This window comes from Folsomia candida, unplaced genomic scaffold (genome assembly GCF_002217175.1).
Source record: "Folsomia candida strain VU population unplaced genomic scaffold, ASM221717v1 Fcan01_Sc006, whole genome shotgun sequence".
NCBI lineage: Eukaryota > Metazoa > Arthropoda > Collembola > Entomobryomorpha > Isotomidae > Folsomia > Folsomia candida.
The window spans coordinates 2978147-3000539 of NW_019091198.1; the positions used below are offsets into that span (position 1 = coordinate 2978147).

The 22393-nt window shown below is 39.3% G+C and overlaps 1 protein-coding gene across 2 annotated transcripts in view; it reads right to left on the bottom strand.

Annotated features, from left to right (window-relative positions):
• Nucleotides 1-5109: 5109 nt before the first annotated feature.
• The window catches only part of LOC110850929, a 92078-nt gene continuing 74794 nt past the window's right edge, over nucleotides 5110-22393 (bottom strand). Inside the window, exons 8-14 of one of the 2 annotated variants that reach the window (XM_035852938.1) lie at nucleotides 19184-19941; nucleotides 18897-19049; nucleotides 18433-18567; nucleotides 17623-18144; nucleotides 13231-13380; nucleotides 12909-13116; nucleotides 5110-6827 (exon numbers count right to left, since the gene is read on the bottom strand). In XM_035852938.1, coding sequence (XP_035708831.1) covers nucleotides 6232-6827; nucleotides 12909-13116; nucleotides 13231-13380; nucleotides 17623-18144; nucleotides 18433-18567; nucleotides 18897-19049; nucleotides 19184-19941 — 2522 coding nt within the window. In that variant the 3' untranslated portion in view covers nucleotides 5110-6231. Of the gene's footprint in view, nucleotides 6831-12908; nucleotides 13117-13230; nucleotides 13381-17622; nucleotides 18145-18432; nucleotides 18568-18896; nucleotides 19050-19183; nucleotides 19942-22393 lie in introns of both variants that reach the window. The other variant, XM_035852937.1, reaches the window with a different exon arrangement.

The window sequence follows — 22393 nt, forward strand, 5'->3', positions numbered from 1 at the left end:
TCTCTCCTCTGCTCGCATAAGATACAAAAAGCCGTAAATACATAACCCACTTTATGTAGTAGTGGTAAGAATTGACATTGGGCTTATATGTGAAATTGAAACGAAAGTGGATCTGACTTGATAATCTTGGTGAAGTACATTGCTTGAAGTTCAACAATTTTTTTAAAAGACTGAACTTTCATGTAAAACAGGTACAGACATGCATTTCTGGCATATGGCATATTATAATACAAATTGACCAGAATTTAGATTGGTGTCTATAAAGTTGTTTGTAATAACTAACTTGCAATTATCTAATATAACCAACCGTAATTCGATCACAATGATATTGCTTCGTACTCGTTGCAGCGTATGCGATATGCATCTTGAAGTTTTTGCAGACCCTTCCGTCAAGTTTTTGTAGTTTATGAAGCTTATCTCTCTAGGGTCTAAGATTTGATTTCAAAATCACTTTTGCCAGCTTTCATCAAATATTCAGAATACGGAATCCTCAAGTGAAGCCGCTTGCATAAGTATGCAAACCTCGCATACTTCCCGATATTACAAACACAAAAATGCCCCTCTCAAAATAAGAGCTATCAATGTTTTTTCTGGCACGTAAATAGAGATAAACCCGTAATTCGATCAAGTGGATTGGCAGCCTTTGCGAATCTCTCCTTAGGTAACACAACCCCATCATTAACGAGATCTATCAGGTGAACTTTTCCCAGGTTTTCATTTAGTATTTCCTCACATCCGCCGGTAAAGGCTTCGCGTCTTGCGTCATATCCTCTTCAATTTGAGAAACTTGTTGTTGAAAGACAAAGCAAAAGAGTGGATTTCGGACACTCAATTCTATTCTGATATAAAATAAGATTACCAGCAGAAGCAGAGTCCACCACAAGAAAATGTATGTTACATTCGCACCCTAAAATAGGATTATCCTTAAATCCCACGCTGTAAAGCAGCCCAAGAAGAAAGGGAGAAAGCAGAGTGAAAGTGTTAGAAGCTCTTCACAGGAGGGTCGGACAGAAAATGTACTCTGGACGATCGTATCTTTGAAAAACAAAGCAATGAAAGGTTATCAAACTAAACACCACCACGTTTAAAGACGAAAAGCAGAGAGAGAACGAGAGAGAGAGAGACGAAAACTTGTGCTCTGGCCTCAAAGAGAAAAGAAATCTCTTAAAACTCTTTCATATCTCACTGCGCTATGTGCTACTACAGAGAAATTGTAACACTTTATTTCAGAAATCCACACAAAACTACGCAAAAGTAGGCCATACTTTGAAATGAATTTGAAAATGAAGCAGGTCAAAAATGAAGGAAATTGTTACGTGGAGAACTAATACAAAACTCGAGTTTAATATGAAACATCAAAGTAAAATTTTACGCAGTTAGACTCCTGTGAAGAAGAAAAGTTGCAGTTATGTCACACATACAAGACATTCTGTAATGCGTACAACAACTTGTAAGGTTTTTTTTTACTTTGAGTGAAAGCAACACAATTATTGCTGCAAAATTCTCTTCGGACGAGAAAAGTATGTAGTAACGTAATGAAGGCTCTTATCGCATCTGTGCAAATTGCAATCAAGAGTGACCATGAACATTGGGAGTTGCATGATGGTTGTTTTGATGTGTCTTGGTTGAGTGGACACTTGTCTGGCTGGCTTTCTCCCCTCTGGCCAGAGGTTAATAAATACACGGACATCCGAGAATGGGAGAAATAAAAGGAATGCAACCGGGAGGGAGGAAGGTTGGAAGTAATGAACGAAGCAAAATGAATTATGACCAAAGTTTGATGCTAGAAAGCAATTAAGAACACACATGTGATAATGATGGATGACCTGGACACTGAACCTGAACAAATGTAATGGACCCGCAGCCAATATCAAATCGGATTATGTGTGACAAGGAAAAGAGGTTGCATTCTAGGTTTTGCAGTTTTTTTCAGAAAAAGCTAAAATATTAGTGATTTTATTATTGCTAATATTTTATTACGGATGAAAATTGGCAATTAGAGAGTACGTATTGAAATTTAGAAAAATAAGACATGTTTTTTTATATCGGATGTGTAATGTAATCGTGAGACGTATGTACAGCCAATCCATCATCTTACTAAATGCTGTCCTGTTTATTACAGTAAGCTGTCCTGATTATAACCGCACTGTAGTTCTTAACCCTTTCATACTTCGAACTAATTCGTACTTGATTTAATTACTGGTGTGACTGACCGGCCAGAAGTTGTACATTATCGACCAATCCGGTAGAAAGTCAAGCAGCATCCTGCCGCGACAGAAATTTTCTACAATGACATGACCATAAGACCGATAATACGGGAGGACGGGACCCCTCTTTAGAAAACAGTAAAAATTATTTAAGATTATGACAGATTATTTAAGATTAAAATTATTTAAGATTATCAGGAACCATAAAAATGCCATAATTATTTTGAGGAATTTAGCTGACTAAAATTTATTAAAGTCAGTTGCATGAGACACAAACAGTGTAGTAAGTAAAATTTGTTACTACACTTTGTGAAGGAATTTCGACACCCGCGGCCAATGCATCTCTAAATCTCTATTGTTCAAGTATTTTCCATATTCATGAATTTATGTCACTGCGATGCAATGTACAAATACATCACAAACACTGATATACATCATTATTAACATATTCTTATACGTGCTTACCAGAGTTTATTACATTATTACATAACTGATCAGTAAAAGCATTCCATCTCCGCCTAGAACTTTTCAAAGTTGTAAAGCTGTAATTCAACTTCACAACTTGCGATGCAGACAGACGGTTGTTAATAATTTAATTTCAGATTTCAAGCAAGTTGCGTAAGATTCAAGATTGGGTTTTCCCTTTGATAGGGCAGCGCTATATTTAGTTCGACTTTCTAAGAGAAAATATGAATACTTCATAATAATGCAGGCACCAAGTAACTCTACGAACGGACACTTCTACCAGTTCTATAGCACTGGAATAAGAATGGGATATTTTATTAACTTGAATATCTCGTCACAAGCATAAACCACAAACAGCAATCCATGTTCCAACTGCTTGTCAACGTCCCTCCGTCATTATTCGTACACTGTATTGCTGCTGAAATATTGACACAGTGAGATTAAAGAGACCTAATCATAATTGCATTAGTGATGGTGGTCTCGATGGTGAGGAAATAGTGCTGGTCGTGGCGAGAGTAAGGTTGCTGGAGGAAGAAGAAGTAGTGTTGACAGGTGCAATTTCTCATAAGATATTTCATTTCATACTTTGTACTCACCTTGGTCTTTCCGGCAGAAACACATTTCTCGAACAACAATGCATAGGAGGAGAAATGACATGGAGTGTAGAAAAGTGGATGGAATGTCGGTCGCCTCCTTTACAAATCAGTGAGCCTCCTCTCTGTGAGCCACTCCGCATTTCATCAAGCCAAACCATCAGCACTCCAATAGTTGACCATTGTCCAGTGGGATTTTCAATCCATCTTGTTGTATTGCTTTCCCAACCAATCATCCATCCCCGGTTTGAGTTTGACATTTTGATGTGCTCCACAAGTTATTCGTGGTGATAGAATTCCTAAAAATGTGCAAATAAGGCTAACCTCCTGCTACTAGTCCTTCGCTTAAGAAAACCATATTACCAGGGGCCGTCACACTTCATGTACGTACGTACATTCGTATGTAAATATGTACATGCATACGAGATGATGTCACATGTCACGACAAGCATTCGCCCGATCTCTCTCCATCCATCTCCTTATCCCGAGGCAAATTCAATTAAATTTGACCTTTCACCTTGAGCAAGATCTGTCAAAAATGAAAATCACCGAAAGATTATTGTGTACGAGGAGAAATTGGTGGGGATGATGACACTGGACACAAAGACGTTGTTGCTCGTATCTTTTCCCTCCAAGTAAGTATGTGCAGCTTACTTAAAAGTGATCAAATGGAGCATGCTTCTTAATCCTCTCAAGCACATTCATAGCACACAAAAGTTCCGAAGTAAGCGGATTGTCAATATGCAAAGGCTCGAGCATAATTTTCATTTCAAATTTGCAAAACCTTATACGTATCCGCTATATCGCCCGTTCGGATGAGTAGCACTTCATCATATTTTGCGGATGCGGTAGAAAGTGGCAGTTGGTTGGTGGGTAGGTTGGCGAAGAGTAAGTATATAAGTGAAAGCGTGGTCGGTGAAAGTGGAGAAATATTTATGGAAATTTGTCCAATCAGGATGAAGTGGTTTGGTGGTTCATGTCCATGGCTGAGCCAGAGGTCCGTATTGTTTCCATGCAAATGCGACTAAATTGGATCCTCTATTTCGCCCCACAAAATTCCCTTCAATTTTCAACACTTTCATCACCATCACGACGCCACCAACCACGCTGATCACGGTGCTTCCAAGGTTCACCAAAATTCTTCAGAAAAGCCGCCGCCGCATCCAACTTTTAAAATCATTCCATTTTACTTGTCTCTCTGAGAGAAAGTCGAGACTTTTTTACGATCTGTTGCGGTATGCGCGCCCTGGATGGGTGGTGATCCACATTGACTCTGGTTATCATCAGTGCAAGAACATGATTCAAATTGTTGACCCACATTTTTGTCTGATCCGTTATGCAGTATATTAATTTGAGCCGTAATAAAAAATATGAAAAATATTCAAGGCCAAATTTCTACGAGTTTTTATACCAAGACGTGTTTTTGTTTTTACTTTCACTCTCCTAGAGTAATTTTGAGCTGGTGGATGGAAAGAAGGAAATGAAGTGGAGAAAGTTTTCTGCCGACGGAATGAAATGAGACTTTTTATATGAGAAACCCTGAAACGGGTGTTGCAATTGGCGAATTTTTACGTTATCAACCATTCCATGTCTGTCTGCCTGTCTTCTTTTGTTTGGTGCAAAGTGAATTTTATTCCAGATTGAATATTTCAACTTGGATGGATGGATGAGGTGAATAATATTGAGGAATTTTTTCATTTCACCCAGTTTGACAGTGCAAAATTAAGCTATGTGGAGACTTGTAAGCATAAAATGTATCTTCATACTACGTAGTGCAAGGAATTAGTTTTTTTCTGCAAAAACTGAATTCGATCAATATCTAAACAAAAAAGTCTAAATAGTAATCAATTTTTAAATATTTATTTATTTTCAACTTTCACAAATTTCTCAAATTAAAATTCACTTAAATTATTATTCTGTGTAAGTTATCGTTACAGTTATTTTAAAGGTTACATAAATTACTTGATGGTTGGTGTATATATTTTTATTACATATCTGGTAAATTAATTACTTGCATGATGGTGGGGAATTAATTCATCTGCGGTCATTAGCTTGAGACAGCAGCAACTGCAGAATGTATGTAAAGGGGTCAAGGTCTACAGTTACTTGTAGGAAAGGTTGTGATTGATCATATGCAGAACGACTATTGATTTATATATCCAGAAAATTATACGATAACTTGTCACACCATTTTTAATATTTTTTGTTTCTTAAATTCAAATTAAGTTCGTAGCTCGATAAGCTGTAGAAAGAGGCTTATCGCGTTTGAATGTAGAATACGATTAATGTTGATTAATTGATCAAACATATTTATGTAGCTGTATAGAAATATGATATACATTTTGTGTGAATACATGAGTATGTACGTTATGTATGTAGTATTTATATAGCTTATCAAGTTTTACTCTTATTATATAGTTACATGTATGAGATAGATACAACAGAGTAGATGTCGAAGGAGGAAGGGGTGCTCCAGGGCAGCAGTAAATATATTACTACAAAAGTTTTTCGTATATCTTATTTAAGGAATGAACGAATTCAGAAAAGTATCTACGACTTAATCACAAACGAAAATATTTCAAAATCTTACAACTCAATACTACATACATCTTCTTATACTAAATTTTACAATTGCTACATAGTGAAAGGAATTCAAAGTCATTACTAAATATTTCATTTCATCATGAAATTGTTAACCATACATATTTACAAATATCGTTACACATATATACATAATACGCCGTACCCAATAGAAAGTTTACGGCGACCTCAAAAATATGAAATTTCTCCGACTTCTCAAATCTTACCATAGTTGTTGTCGTTGGGAATCCCATTACCAAGAAAGAGAGACAACCTTCTCATTATATGTATTTATGTTTTCATGTATCGTTTCCTTGCCCAGTTGTATACATACAAATCCGCATTTCCCCAACAAGCAGTCTGTCTCTACATATATCGTTCTAAACTTACACTTGTTTCCCATCGAATCTCCTCAAATTCTGCAACCTCCGATGATGCGACTTAACACTTCCCGTGGCACTTTGTCTCTTTGGTTTCTTCTGCGAAGAAGTCGTTGCTGCTGCCGAACTACTTGTGAGAAATTGAGAGTTAAAAATGCTCCTCCGTGATCTGGAGGTGGCCGTGGTGGGATCTTTCATTCTTTTATTTCCAATAAACTTCTCCCCCGTCGCCGTGTGACCACCACCGTTCTCGTTCTCGTGTGGCATTATGGAAATGCGATTTTTTCCCGTGTGGAAATCATTTTTCTCCTTCGACGCCGCTGTCTTCGAACCCTTTGCCTTTGACTCGATCCGTCTTTGTACGATTTTTCCGGACAATGTTTTTTCCTCTTGGTAAACTGTGGCGGGCATTGTTGGTGAAGGGTTTAACTGAGCTTGGACTTTGGCTCGGAGGACAAATTGGGATCCTGGAGCAGCTCCTGGAAGTCCGTAAATTATGCCCTGGAATACGAGAGCATTTTCCTCACTGTCGTCCTCCTTTGCGCTGTTGTCATTGTCATCTTCCTTCGAAGACGCGGGTGCCAAGAGCTCGTCGTCCTCTTCTGCTGAAAGAGATGAATAGATTACACGATTTCAATAAGATTTATATTATAGGAACATTGGTAAGTGAGCGAGTGAGTTGAAAATAAGATGAAGAAGGATCACAAAGTAATTCACAACTTTCCTTCCTGACTCGGGTGGATGGATAGCAGTCCTAATAATTTAGAAAATTATCCTGCTGAATACAAGACGTATTGATATTGAACGAGCGACATCACATGGACCATCATCATCCATCGTTATATGTCGAACTCAATGATCCACATGACAATGACAACCACAATGGCGCTGAAGAAGTGGAGTAACTTTTGCAGACAATGGATCAATAGTGACAATCAATGCTGAAGGATGGCATTATGAGAAATTTTTAAACCTGAAAAATGTGACATTCCAGGGATGTGCACAAACTTTGGGAAGTATTACGTGAACATTATTTCATACGATGTGGCCCTTTGTTACACAACAGTTTGGTCACAGGACTCTGGATATTCCTCTCCCATTGGTGGATCACATAGCAGAAGAAAGTGCTCTCACACGTTTGCTATCTGGGTTACACGGCTGAGTTGCTTCAGTCACCATGTCACTTGATTTTACCCCTCGTTTACATCCCATCAAATGTGAAGACAACAAATTTCCTTTGCTCTGTCAACCATTAATACCCTAACAAAGCCTGCACATGTGGAAAGAAGGCTATGAACTGCTTGATCGTACTAGCTCCAACCAAAGTTGTACTTTTACTTTTCGCATTATCTCCATTAAGCCAACAACGCTCATGGGCTTTCACCTCCGTATAAATAATTTCACATTTCAATCCAGTATCGCCAGTTGCACCTACGAAAAAAACGCACAAAAATGGGTTCATATTCGTCTGATCCAGTTGTGGTAAAAGTTTGCATGAAGACTGAAAATGTGCTTAATAGAAATAGAAAGCTAGTGAAAGGTTACCGAAAGGAACTATTGTGTAACTCATTCAGGTATCGATTCCTAAAAAGCTGGACCAAGTAGAGAACATATTTACTGTAAAAGTCTGGAAACCAGGCGTGCAAAACACCATAATTTGCTGGGTTAGAGAGATTGGTCAAGCTAATGAGCAATGTGCACATGTGTCTGTATGCATGAGCAAAGTTACCGGATGATGATTGGATCCTGGAAACCTGAAACTTCTTCACGTTCACTTTACAAATCATACAAAATTGCCTCGACAACTCACGGCTTCCTTCACAATGGACTCCTATTGACACGAGTATATATCCAACAATGGGTCCATGAACGTTCTTTGCTATCAAATGTTGATACTTTCAACTTTATTTCATCGTTTTTCACCTGCTGACAAAAGTTATTCAAACAAATCTCGACATTTCCACTTGACGGGAATTCTATTTCGCGAGGATAGCAATGGAAGAATGTACGAACATGTAGTAAATAGTACGTGCATGGAGTAGTACGTCGTCCAGGATAGAGTTATCCATCCATTTCAAATAATTATAGAGAGCTAACAACAAAGTTGATACAAATCTCAGCCTCCTACTTTTGAAATGTGCTATAGCACATTTTCATCCTATTAAACCCATCGGCATTGACGTTACTTTGGTTTATGGAAACCTCAAAGCGGTGGTTATGTTAAGTGGCTGTACATTTTAGATAAATGAGGCGAGAGAAAAAAGAAGGGTGTGGTTCGTGTGCGATAGCAGCAGCCCTCATTATTTTGATGTACTTACACATAATCAAAATGTAGTCAAAAAAGAAAATACTTTTTGTAGTATATGCCTACTTTTCTGGTGAAAACACGTGGTAGCTCACTTATGCCTATGCATCTGTCCGAGTGCGTAACATGCTCATAGCACTGGACACACAGACTCCCGGTCATGGTTCCTGTCACAAGTTTGGGAAATACAGGCCACTTCTATTCACAGAAAGTTCTTGAACCTCTCTCAGTCTGCCAACTAGCCGGAGCAAACGCATGAAGCAAACATGTACAATGGAACGATTTGGAAAGGCTTGAACTACAAACTAGAGAGAAATGTGTTTTACACCAGGATAGTAATGTCAAACGTCATAAAAGTTTAATGTGCCAATCAACCAGATCAGTTTATCAATCCCATTTTACATCCAGGGGTGAGCACTCATAAACATTTTACGTGGCACGAGGGACATATGTGACAGTCGTGGTTGGAAGGAGACAGCACTTTGGAGTATGTTCAAGTCAGAAAGTGAAACGTGTAAAAGTATTTTGGATAAGAACATGACTCTGAACAGATAAAGTATTTGTATCTTTCACCATCACCCAATAGCAATGCTGTGCATACATGCGTCATTCGTATACATGTACAAACATCGGGCTCAGGTTGTAACTAATTGGTCTGCAAATTTTTCTTGTCACCAACGTGTGTTTTATAACAGAAACATTTTCAAGTAGTGGATTGAAATATTTCATGCAGATGAGAAAAAGGATGGATTAAATGTGACCAGGAAAGAAAAGTTTTAAAACTTTGGAAAAGGATAACCTACAATTTCTTATGCCAACATTTATTGGATTAACCATCCTACACTTGTCAAAAAGTTTACGCCTTAGTTTAGGTTATACAAGTTGTAGAGTTTAAAATTTTGACCACTTTGTCAGAATGTCATTGATACCATCACATATGTCATGTCAAAGAGTTTCCTTCCTTGCTCACTCACAGGGATTTCGTGTACTTTTAGAAATGTAGAAATTTTATGTAACGGAGACCACTGACTGGCACACTGACTTAAAAAATTTATATGTATGCCAGGAAGTAACTTTTACTTGCGCATTTATGGTGTTAGATAAAACGAACGTATTATTGATTACTTCAAACTATGGCAATCAGTCACCAGAACCAGAAAGAGACGGTTTGATAGGCCGCTTCGGTATAAAAAAGTTTTGTACCGTTGCTGTACAAAACATCAACACATACGAAATTCGTTGTGAACTGTCTCTATTAGGAAACTAGTTTCAGAAAAGTCAACTTTTTCGTAAGTACATCGGTATAAAAAAACTCTAATTCTGGAGAATTTTCATTGGGCTGGACTTAAAGAATAAACAAATTAAAATAGAGTTTACAGATAACGCGGGCCCAGTGGCAACTGACCATTCCCTTTTTATGGACAGTTTTATAGCGAAAAGGGTAGTTTCCTCTGGTGGGGACTGAGGTGGTGGCGAACAAAAAATCAACTTTTGATCCCACCCCTGTAAGAAGATGTGTATGGCGTGGGAGCCGCTAATATGTTGGAGGAGGTGACAGTTCCCAATCTGATTGAGTCAAACTGACTTCTTTATGGACTTTCTCCACTAATTCACGCTCTTACTCGCTGCCACCACGAATTCCAAACCCCTGGGGGACCTCATGGCAGTAGGCAAGAAAGAAAGAGAGCGTGAATTACGTCACACTTTCTACATCTTTACGAAATAAAACAATATTAAGCAAAACTGACCTCGGTTGGGGGGCGAATAGGGGTCAAAATCATAAAGAGGCACTTAGCTCGACCCCAGATTATTGTTTTGTTCTACTTTCGGGATAAAGGATCCTAGTACTACGCATTCATGTCTCTGGGATAATGTTGTTCGAGAGAGTTTGTATTTAGACAGAAGAAATTATTAAAAATTACGAAATTACTTAATTAGGTTTGCGAGAGGCTTCCAATTTTTGTCAAGCCAGCAAAGTTCCTCGTGAAGGAATGAAATGAGAAACTATATGATCTGAAAATCTTTGGGAAAGTTTCCCAATGTAAACTCTGGGAGAGTTCGCCTTTGAAATGCACATATGTATGCCATGGCTGCTGCAGTGTTGCAGACTTTTTTGGACCCGTTCCGAACGAGGGTTCTGTCGATAATGAAATAGTTGCCGCATTCAACATTGAACAAATTAATGCTGAAGAAGGTCAAAAGTTTCTCTTGCTAGTTGAATGAGGTTGTTGCACGTATTCTACAGATTTTGTAGGCTGACCAACTTTTGTCCTCTACAAAAGCGAGAAACGCAAAGTGGGCAAATTCTCAAACACTATAATTCTTACCGACTGCACTAAACATTTGAAGCCATACTTACTTATAATTAGTGATAAATAGTGCAAGAAAAAGTTCAAAAGCGGTATTAATTCGGAGAACCACCTTGCGAACCTCGAGGAGGTGCGGAGTACGTACAGGGCAAAAAAATGAGGTTGGGTTTGTAATCAGCTACAAGCATAGCAATCTCTCCAGCTAACTTTCCCTCAATTCTGCACTCCTGACCCGATTGGCTTTGTTCTTGTAAACTAACTCAACTACTGCCCTCGTGCCAGAGACTTCCTGGACTTGACCATTGCAAATAGCAATAAAGCTACACGTATATCTATACGCGGAAGTAGACTAGAGTACAAAACTCGAGAAAATTGTCAATCCGTGCCAAATCCTTGACTTAACTCAATCGAGACAACGGTGCATGGTAAAGGCGTTTTGGAGTCTTGATTAATTAATTTTTCCAGTTTAGAACTTTCCTCTCTCTCTATAGCCCGTTGTGCCTGCTTTCCTTGTTTAGCTGTTTGTTAGTGTTGTGCACACTGAAGAAGTTTTAATCTGGAAATTGGCTGGAAAAAAGAAACTTATTTCTTGTAGAACTGCAATCCTTTTCTCTACATTCGTGCAGAAATATATTTACTGACGCTGTCAATTCATAATTCTACTGGAGTCGAATTTTCCCCAGTAAAAACCAAGAAAAGTCAAGAACTGCGTTTTCTTCCAATTTATGGAAAATATATGTGCATATTCAATCCCAACATAATTGATACATTGCAGGGGGTTAAGAACAACTCGACGTCAATCTCATTACCATAAAGCGAAATTTATTATTGAAAACGTCACCCGAATTATATCATCAAACTTCCAGTCTGATAAAGATCTATTATTGAGCTTATTAGCGAATACGAATTTGCATAAACTACAGTATGAAACGAACCAAACCGTATGATCTTTATCAAAACTTGGCAATATGTCACTGACTGACTGGGGGTCTGATGCTGTAATAAATATATCCGGATGCTAAGAGAGCGGCTCACTTATAAACGTCTCGTTGTGTAGCATCGAGTTAGGGAAAAGCTGACTCAACTTCAATTCAATTTAGGACAGCGTCATTAAATTTTATTGATTCCATATCTTGGAACTACTTCTCTCTCTCTCTCTCTCGAGTAGTAAATGTGCGACAAAGACTGCAAGAATATCATCACGAGGGTTTTATACGCATTTATTTTACGGGACATTACACACCTTGCTTCTTAAAAATTGCAAATCCAGTGGGGAACCATTTATTAAATATGCAGACGAAAATGAGGGTGAACTAGGTCTGTCGTGTTCCTCTTTAATTTAGCTATGCTGATCACGACGTACTCTTGTACATGTAATCGACCTACTTCTTCTTCTCCTAGCTATGATAGATTAATATATTTTTCAGGAAGTCTTGTTTTTAAAGAAGACCAGGTTGTGATATGTTCACGGAGAAAGCTGATGAAACAAGGTTGAAGGAAATCAGTGTCATTCTTTTGAAATGAATATACGTATAGACGACGACTGTATAGAGGAGGCGACGAGGAGGAAGGTGAGGCAGTGGCATAGGTGCGTTTCTGAGATAGAGTCAATATTGAAAGAATAAACTGCTAAATAAGCCAGAAGTAGCTGCAAAGAGACGGAGATACATGTCCAGATTTGCAGATAAATGAAAGTGATAAAAACTAATGAGAAAAGTCCTACAACAACCATTCTCACTAAAACGCTCTCTAGAATTTACTATAGCGAAGAAAGAGCCAAAAGAAGGATCTCGAATGGAACTGTTCATACTTGACACGGAGAGAGAAGGACGACCGCAACTTTATATCCTCCACCACCACCACAAACATCCTTCAAATCCCGCATTCAAGAAAAACTTTCAAGTGAAATGTACAGCAGAGGACAAAACTTTGATCATTTTTAAACTGAAATAAGTATCACGCGGATCCAACAGACCAGAAAATTTAGGTTATATTATGACGACATCCAGCTATTTACATGTATGTGCAGATATCTAATAATACAAATAATGATGCCAATGATTCATTACCGTTTGAGAAATTCCGGTCTGACCGATGGTGTAAATTTAGAGGACACAGGTTGAGCGAAGGGGACTCGATGGTGCACAGATCTCCCTTCCTGCCTCCGGACAACTTTTTGCAGAACACACGAAATCCCACTTTCTCTGACAGTTGGTTACAGCTCGCAATGTTTTTGCCCATTTTCACCAAGCGGATGTCTCCCACAGATATGGAGTCCTGTTTATTAGCGTATAAATAAACTGTACTTTTAAGCTGCTCGTCCTTGGGTATCTATCCATCTCATGGTGAAAGTGAGAGTGAAAATAATGATAAAATCTATTTTTCTTTTACCTGGTCAGCAATTTCGTTCCCTTCCACCTGCTCAATGGTGAGTTTGAACTGAGTGGGTTGATGTAGGTACACTTTGACAGTGTATGACTTCCACTCCCCTTGAGGAATTTCTCGCGGCCCTTCCACACCCACTCGAACTCCGTGAACTCGCTGTAACAACAAGAACCAGCAATTATTACCATTACGTGGACACGAAGGGCTTGAGAGGGAGAAGGTAAATTAATGGAACTTATACAGAAAATGTAGCCCATCCTCTTGGGAGACACCACTTGTGTCAATTTAACAACAAAGCACTACGTTTCTCGCTTTGATGCCAATGAAGTAATAACAGTTGAGCTTTATACTGATAATAAATATGGCCAAATAATTATGCACCTTAATGAATACATATCAACTGATCTTACACAGCAGCAGCAGCATAGTTAACACAGAATTATGTTTGTACATCAATTGACGTGAAGCACAAAGGAAAGTCAGCAGTTTCAAGTAGCAGGAGAACTCGTACCTAAAATGTGTATATTAATCAAATAATCTACATTTCCTTTACACCAACTTACGCCACCAAACCAGACCAAACTCCTACTTACTTTGTCGTCACGTAAAAACTCGTAATTACAGCCAAACAACTCAATTAAGAAAGAAATACAGTGACATGCAATTTGTCCCGGAAATGTCAAGTGAGCTATTGCCCGTGGCGATTAATATCAAGCGAAACGGAGCCATGTACGAGTAATCTTTGCATTCCATCATCATTCGCATTAATAGACTCGCTCCCTGCCCGTTTTTTAAGTCTTTACATACTTTTTGCTCTCTTGTTTGTTTCATGTGAGGCTGTGGTTCAACTTTTTTCTCCTCTTGACGGTGTGACTAGAGTGAAAACAAGGGAAAGTCAGTCCTACAAGCAAGTCGTAACCACATGGTGCACACAATGTTGTACAACTTGTTCAGAGATTGGCGTGTGGATTGTGGACCAAGACTGCGAATAGGTTTGTTCTTCCAGTTGGGATTCGAGTACTCAAAGTGGACTAAGTTGCGTGAGAAAGTTTGGTTTCACATTCTCTCATTGTATTATTCTTCACACGTTCTCCCGAATAAAAGTGTGGGACGGATGATCGACGAGGTGTGTTCATGGAATACCTGGTCTAGCCCGGCATGATCTGCTCGTTGGGTAGGAAAAAATGAAAATTATGGTGTCGTCTGACATGGACGGTCCTCTCCCATGAAGAAAAGCGTGAGACTAAGACGTTGTATTCCCAATCGAATGTCGCTTTCTCTCACCTTCCTCCTCAGAGTCATGCATGCATGCGAGACGTTTTCTCCCTCTCTATCCAAACGGAACAACTTTATTGGGAAATTGGAACTTTTCCTCCATTTATGCTCCATTCATTTTTTATTCAATCCTGTCACTCGAGTTTTATTTTCTGGGATTACTGTTGGAAAAACCACGCGGAGAGGGTGAGCCCCATGTTTGCAGATTTCTTGTGAAGGGTGACAACGTCCCCGCTTATTGATGGAAATTGTAATGTTTCTCAGTAGACTTGGGGCTGCCGTGAGCTACGTATTTTCAATGTATAGTCAGTCGGAATAGAACAGTATCATGGATTTACGATGAATTAAGGATGCATACGGAGGTGTACAAGAAAAAACAAAAACCTATTTCCGCATGGCTCGAGGAAACCAAAATCTTTACGAGATAACTACCTCAGTTTGAAATTTAAGAGAAAAGAGACGTGTCTGAGTAAAGAATGAGCAAATTTGGCGTCCTATTTTTTCGTACGTTCATATGGCTAAAATTCTATCCCAAGTCTCCCTTTATACATGCCCATAAAGCAATTGCTCCTCAATTATACAACAGCCATATACGCAACAAATAATCCGTATCGAATTGAACCGTTCTTGTACTGGGTCCATTTAACAAGCGATAAAGTAATAATCTAGATTTCTGCGAACATTAATACTTTTTATGTATGTGAAACTTATGTGAGGTCGTCAAATAGCAGGAAACCTTGCTCTAAATGGCCGGGTCGGCTGAATAAAAAAATTACGTACAATATGTGTTTGGCTGTCAACCAAAAATTTACGAGGGTTTGTCCACTCTTATCTCTCAACTTGTTTATTATTCCCTGCACCACGGAGACGTACTTTCCTCGCTCCTGTCCAGGCAGCTTTTATACGGATGGTTATAATAATTGTTACGCTCTTGGTAATACCAAATTATTACTTCCTCCAGCTCCTCGTCGTCGTTCTTAAAGAGAACTCATACAGGGTCATAGCGTAGCAATGCTCCCTTCTTTCAGTGGCTACCCACTAAAGAATATAGCTACTGCTTGCTGTTATGATATGGAGCGTTCAAACCCCAAACTCATCCTATCATCACGGCCCATCTTGTTCTAGGAAGGAAGCAAGGTAAGCTAGCTTGAAAATCAAAGTTGGGTTGGTTAAGTTAAGCTAACATGATAACCTGTAAACTGGAATTTTATATTTGACCGAGAGTTAGTTACTCGTTTTCGTTGGAAAGTTAGCCATTCTGCCAAAAACAGTAGGGTACAACAAAGCTACGAGACTTCAATCTCTAGCCCGACTTGCGACCAGTCTTTTCGAATGAAACATTTCAATACTGTTAGAAGTGAAAATTAGCAGCAATAAAATGTTTATAGATTAGTTGCAAAACTCTTTACTGGCTGATAGGCAGGCAGGCAATGTTATTAACCCAATGAAATTGTTGTTTTTGTGCAGCCAACGCTAACCCAAACTTTTTATTACTCAGTCGGTGTATAAAGTGACGAAAGAAAAACTTGTCCTCCTTTGTAGTGTGGGTTTCAGGAAAATCTATTATATACGCATAAACCGACGACATGGCGAAGAAACTGCTTTCTGCATTGATTGAACCCCTGATAAAGAGCCTATTGCACATGAAATTTGTTATGCCCAAAGTATATTAATGGTCTCGCTCAGCTGCCGTGAATTTCAAAGACCGACTACGTAGTAGATGTGCATGCTTTTTAATTAGCCCCCATTCATTATATGACCCCAGACATTTTTTTCTATTTATTGCATGTATACTTTTAGTTAGTAATGTCCGTTAACTCGTAAATTGTAACACGCATCTGCAAGTTATTGTTTTCTCATTAAATCAAAGTCTAGATTCACAATTAATGAACGTCGTACAATGTCATCCAAATTGACATTTTCCGTAACATTGTTCGAAATCGGATATTATATTAAGCCACAAATCCTGTTGTTTTCATGCATGCATACAAAACAGCGTGAAAGCAGTTTTTTTTAGTATATGGACTAAATTTGAATTTCATATTCAATGCGTAAATTAACTCACACATGTCTCGTAAAGTTTTTATTTCGGGCGAGTGAACTATAGGCACACCGATTGGGAATCAATTCAACGGAAAAACTATGGAACACTGAGCAAGTTGGCCGAATAAATTGGCCCAAACAGAAGAACGTGCTGGCAAAAGGGAGAGAAGACGAAGGCGGTTTCAGCAGTGATATGACATGTTTTGCTGCCTTCCTGTCCTGCGTTGCCTTCCTTGGTACAATTTTGAGCTGGAGGAGAAAGAAGGCGACGAGGTGCATAAAGTGAAATGAGGTGTGGATTAGACACCTTTCTTCCAGGGCAAAGTCTTGAGCACGAGATGATGTGTCAATGTGTGTGTGGTATTCAAGACAGACAAAACCACAGCCAACCATTGAAAGGAATAAGAATATCGTCGAGTTGAACAAGTTTGGAATATCAAAAGTTCAATTTGCACTTTCACTCGCTAACTCGAATTTCGCACTTTCTCCAGTTTAGATTCCGCTCAAGACATGTTGAAATAAATTCAATGGCCCATAAAGTGACTTGATCGAATCTCCAAGTGCTGATGCCTACTGTCTGTTGCTGCTTTCTGCCGCAGAATAAAGATGAAGGGGCTCCGGCGAATTCTCAAGCTAACTTTTTCCGTATTCATCTTTCCGATGGAACGGACTACGGCAATTTAACCATTGGCAGCTAATATTTACGGGATAGATTAACAATTTAAAGAATGAAACCCTGCTTGTAAGTACGTTCAAAAAAGCCACCATTGAAATAGAGATCAAATAAACATCACTAATCTTTTAGGCTCCGTAATTTTAGTACGGCTTCTGCAGAATGAGTTGAACTTATGTAAAAAAAACTTCGGAATACCCTGGATTTGTACATGTAACGATTTCATACGTTTTCTTTTTGTATACAATCACGATGCTCTGATGATGTAATCTACTCGAAACTCTAACACAATAGCAAACTTACCCAAATTTGCGAGAACATTAATCATTTGTTTGTGAAATTTCCTCAAACTTTGCAGATCGTCAAATGTGCATGTTTAACAAAAAAAGTAAAAAGGAGAGGCTTACATTTAGGAGGCGATTTCCCGTCGTTGTCACCATATTCAAATTCTTGTCAGCCCAATGTCCGGAAGCGGATCCATTTGGGAGAGTGTCAGCCGAGGCAGAAGAGTTGACGAAAAGGGTGAAAAGACGCTGCTGTGAGATTTTCTCGGCAGTGTTTGATTGATAGGGCTGCTGATGGGGTGCTTCTCCATTTTTGGGAGGAGGCGGAGGCGGGAATGTGAGATGGGCGCGGATGGGGAGCAGGTACGTATTAAAATCTTTTGTCATTTTTCCTAATGGGCTGACATTTGTCCGTTGGTTGTGACCCTGGTAGCGACTGCTGCTCCTGCTACCACCCTTTGATAATGATGATGAGGTTGGTAATGATGAAAGTTGTAATAAAGGAGCCCGACGTGACACATTTGAATAACTCGCACCACCAACAGGAACTATGTCAAAGTCTATTGTGATCCCTTTGTTGTTACTCTGATGCTCATTTTTTCCCTCACGACTCACTCCCTTCCAGTGCCAGAGTGCACTGTCGTACTGCAAATGGGAACCGAAATTCAGTCATACTTTATTAATACTTTATCTTATCCTTGCCACAAATCATCTCATTTATTCCATCTGTGCAACGCAACTCCCTCTCAACTTATTACTTATTAAGATGCGCTCCAGACAACCCGATCTGCTCGAGTCGATCATGCTTTTATGTGTTATCAATATATCAAAATTGAGACTAGAATTCCCCAGAAATCTTTCGCAGGTGAAATAGCACGATGGGTTTAAAAAATCAGAGAACCTTTTTTTCTAATAAAGAATTTGCTCACTTACCAAGGAGACGTTCTTAGAAGGCTTAAGGATCGGAGCCAAGTTTGTGTGATCTTTGTCAAAGGAGATGTCCGACCCAATAGAGCTGACATGTGCTGAAAGGATGGCAAATCTGGGAACTTCCTTCGTGCTCAGGATCTTTAGGGATCAAAATCAAAACCCGATTATCATCTCGATCCCACTTATTTGTACGATATGCTATATGTATGGACGAGATGATGCTGCATTATTAATCCAGTCAAGCTAGGTCAAAGAAAGTCGCCGACTTTCCTTGGTTGTTTTTTGGTCAATCTTGTTTTTTTAGTTTTCAAGGAAATTGTAGATTGCGTGGATTTAAGTAGAGAAATAAGACGTTATATATTACAAATTAAGTAGATACTAAAATTGGGTGGCGTGTTGCATAAAAAATGAAAGATGTCTTTTACAATTAAAAATCATACAATTGCAAAAAGGAAAAGGAAACCAACCTCGACATCAAAGTCGACTGAGTTCACAGAAGATGGAACTTGGATAACCAGTTGCATTTTAATTTTGTCGCCGAGACCCATCTTTCCACTGGTGAAAGTATCAGAAACCCGGGACAAAGTGAGTTGAAAGTCTTCCGGGACCGTTAGCAATGTCTAAAATAATGAGAGAAAGAGAGAGCACACATAATTTTGAAAGTTTTGAAAAACGTGGCTGCACCACAAGCAAAAGATCACAAACAGTAGGTAAACATTTGATGCATTCATGTAACTGCAGCTTTTATCCATACCTGGCGTTTCCAACGATGAAGAAATGTTTCCTCTCCGAAAAAAGCTGGTGGCATCGCGGGTTGAGGAGAACGTCGAACCACTTCCTCTGCACTCTCATCATCATCGTCGTCGTCATCATCATCATCATTAGAAGGGGGCTGATCCTTTTGACCAGCCATATTAACGTCATCCTTGTCACTGTCCGGATCATCATCACGACTTCTCCCACCATCCTTGTTGCCCTTATGATGTTTTTTCTGATAATCGCCAAACTTATAATGAGGTCTGTCACCCCTGAGCGCGTATGGGAGTTTGGTCTTGGAGTTTCTAATATTAATCCGTCGTAAAGTTTGTTTTGATTTAGAACTGTCTCGTTGTCCAAGGAGAGAGATCTCTTTGTTGTCCTCTTCTTGAAAGAGAACTTGTTCGTTTCCTTCTTTGGAATTGGATTCAGAGTAAACTTCCGTTGAAGATTTTGAGAACAAGTATCCGGACGAGAATGGCGATGCGTCCTCCGATTTTAACTCATTTTGAACCATTAGCTGCCCGAGACCCCCTCCTCCAGCCTGGTGACGTGAAGAGGAAGAGTGTTGCGTCTCTGTTTCAGACGACGGTGTAGCTGGAGTGGTCGTAGTCGCGGAAAACAAGGTCGGTTCGAGGAGCATGTTGTTAATTCCATCAAGAAGACCGTCCTCCATGGAGGAAGGGGGTCTCACAAAGAGAGTCGCGACCACTTCGTCCTTCCAGGGCTTGTATCCACTGCTGTTCACGGGCAGAGCTAAGCAAAAGAGGGAGTGAAAAAGTGAAATTTCAAAATAGTTGTTGGCATTTACAAACGAGTGTAATGAACACATTTCTTGGATTCTTTCATCAATGTTTACACGAATCCGTTTGCACACAAACTGCGAGGACGTTAACTACTTTCTCGGAAAAATAATTTACAGCAGACACAAACACAAGAGACATGACAGAAAAACAAACAAAGGCTGATGACTCAAGATTTTGTTACAATTGAACACTTTCTCCTTCATCCATCCAAAAACTAGACTCACACCACCATCATCAGCACCACTTTAGTCAGCCTTTCACTTTCCTACATGGATGGAGTGTGCTCATGGACCGACTTTCTCTTCGCCTCAACTAACCACCACCATCACTCAACAACAAACCAAACCTTATTGCCAGCTCACTCACTCACTACTATTTCTTCCTCGGATAAATATCGTATCGACGTCGGGAGTGGGTAGATTTCTTGGGAAATTGGATATTGTAGGCATACATCATACTACAAAAATACTTGAGACTAAAAGCATCACAAGTCTCAGGAGGAGAGCTTCACCACCTGCCCCTCTCAGATCTTGATGTGCTTTGGATATGTGGTAGGGTCCCATGAGTGTACTATAACCCTGAAGTGGTTTGACTCCATGGGCACATTTGCGCCCGCCACACCCACTCAAAGGAATGAAAACCACAAAAGTTACCAAATTCAAAAATCCACCAAAAATCCAATTTTGATTGGATTTTGATAAAATTTACATTTTTGTAATCCCAGATACTTGCTTGATCATATCCAGTAGCAATCTCAACTTTTTTGAAATTTTCGAAATTTTCGGGCATTTTCGGGCTGATGAATTATTTGAAAAAATTCAAAATTTCAAAAAAGTTGAGATTGCTACTGGATATGATCAAGCAAGTATCTGGGATCACAAAAATGTAAATTTGACCAAAATCCGAGCAAAATTGGATTTTTGGCTAGGGTTTGAACAAGTGAACACAGGGCTTTTTTCGTGTTTTTGGCGCCTTTGAGTGGGTGTGGCGGGCGTAACTGTGGCCATGGAGTCAAACCACTTTAGGGTTTTAGTACACTCATGGGACCCTACCACATATCCAAAGCACATCTAGATCTGAGAGGGGCAGGTGGTGAAGCTCCCCTCCTCAGTTTGGTGTATATGTTTGATTGCTTGGATAGGTAGTCCTGCCTGCAAAACCACTTCATTTTCAAAACAAATAGTGCTTATTCTAGTCCTTGAAGCGTTGAAATGGAGAAAGTAAAAGGATTGTTGAAAGGTTTGTTTCTCTCCAAAACTCTCTTTATTTACAGCAGTGTCAACTGTTCCATTTGTTGGGTAACCAAATCTTCAGAAGCAGCGACACGACTGTGTGAGAAATATTTTTAACATTCTGTGATTTCAAGTGGAAAGCTATAAAGTTTTTGAGTTTCTTCGTCTCAAATCGTACTGACAATGAGATGGATGTACGTATTCCCGTAAATAGTTAGCCAGTAAAATACTATTTTGTACCATGCTCACACAATTTCATGAGAACTGTAACACAGTAACAGACCTCATTCGTACATGTCACAGCACCAAACTATGCGATTGTACTATGGCGTCCAAAATACCTCGTAACGTGTTCAAGGTGTGGAGCTACCTCACTTTGGTGAAAAGTAATCGTGAACAAAAGCATTGTGCTCATAATTGGACCCATTCTTTTGGTGACATAATTCTTTCAGGGAACATTCCATGGGAAAAATGACCCGCGGTCGGAGAACACCACAACCATCAGCGAAGGCTCTCCCGGGGCAGATACTTCTAAACGTAATAATACGGAAATGACAAAGAGACCCATATTCGACTTTAATCCTCCTCATAAAATCATTTTGATTCAGCAAAAGTTATGACATTATATCATCCGCGATCCGCTGCGCTCCCTCAACTCTACCGCACATTATCAGAACATAAAGTAATTCTGGAAGGGCCATTTGACCAATGCGTGGTAAATTTATCTGCTTTTAAAAACGTATAAAATTTTCAAATCGCTTCGACTTTTGTGGCAGGGAAACTGTTCAAATTTTTCTTTTTTTCTCTCTCTCCGTTCCATCGCTACCGTCATAATTATGTGAGAAATATATGTACTCCAAAGTCGGTCTTCTTGTGTCATGGATTTCTCTACTGAAACAAGAAGAACGGCTACTCATTAATGTTAAAATATTCCAAAAAGATTTTCTGGGCAATTTGTAATCGGATCATGGGACACAAAGTAGCGTCACATGGGATGCAAAATTTTATCTTGACATGCATGTATGAAGGAATCTAATGCATTCATTCACGGTGGCGGCGTGGGTTGATACGCATATGAGAGGGCGATGCGATGCTTGGCATCTCCCCAAAATCTGAGAAAAAAAGGATTAACGGCGGAGGTATTTTATTTCGGTATCTTTTTAGTATACT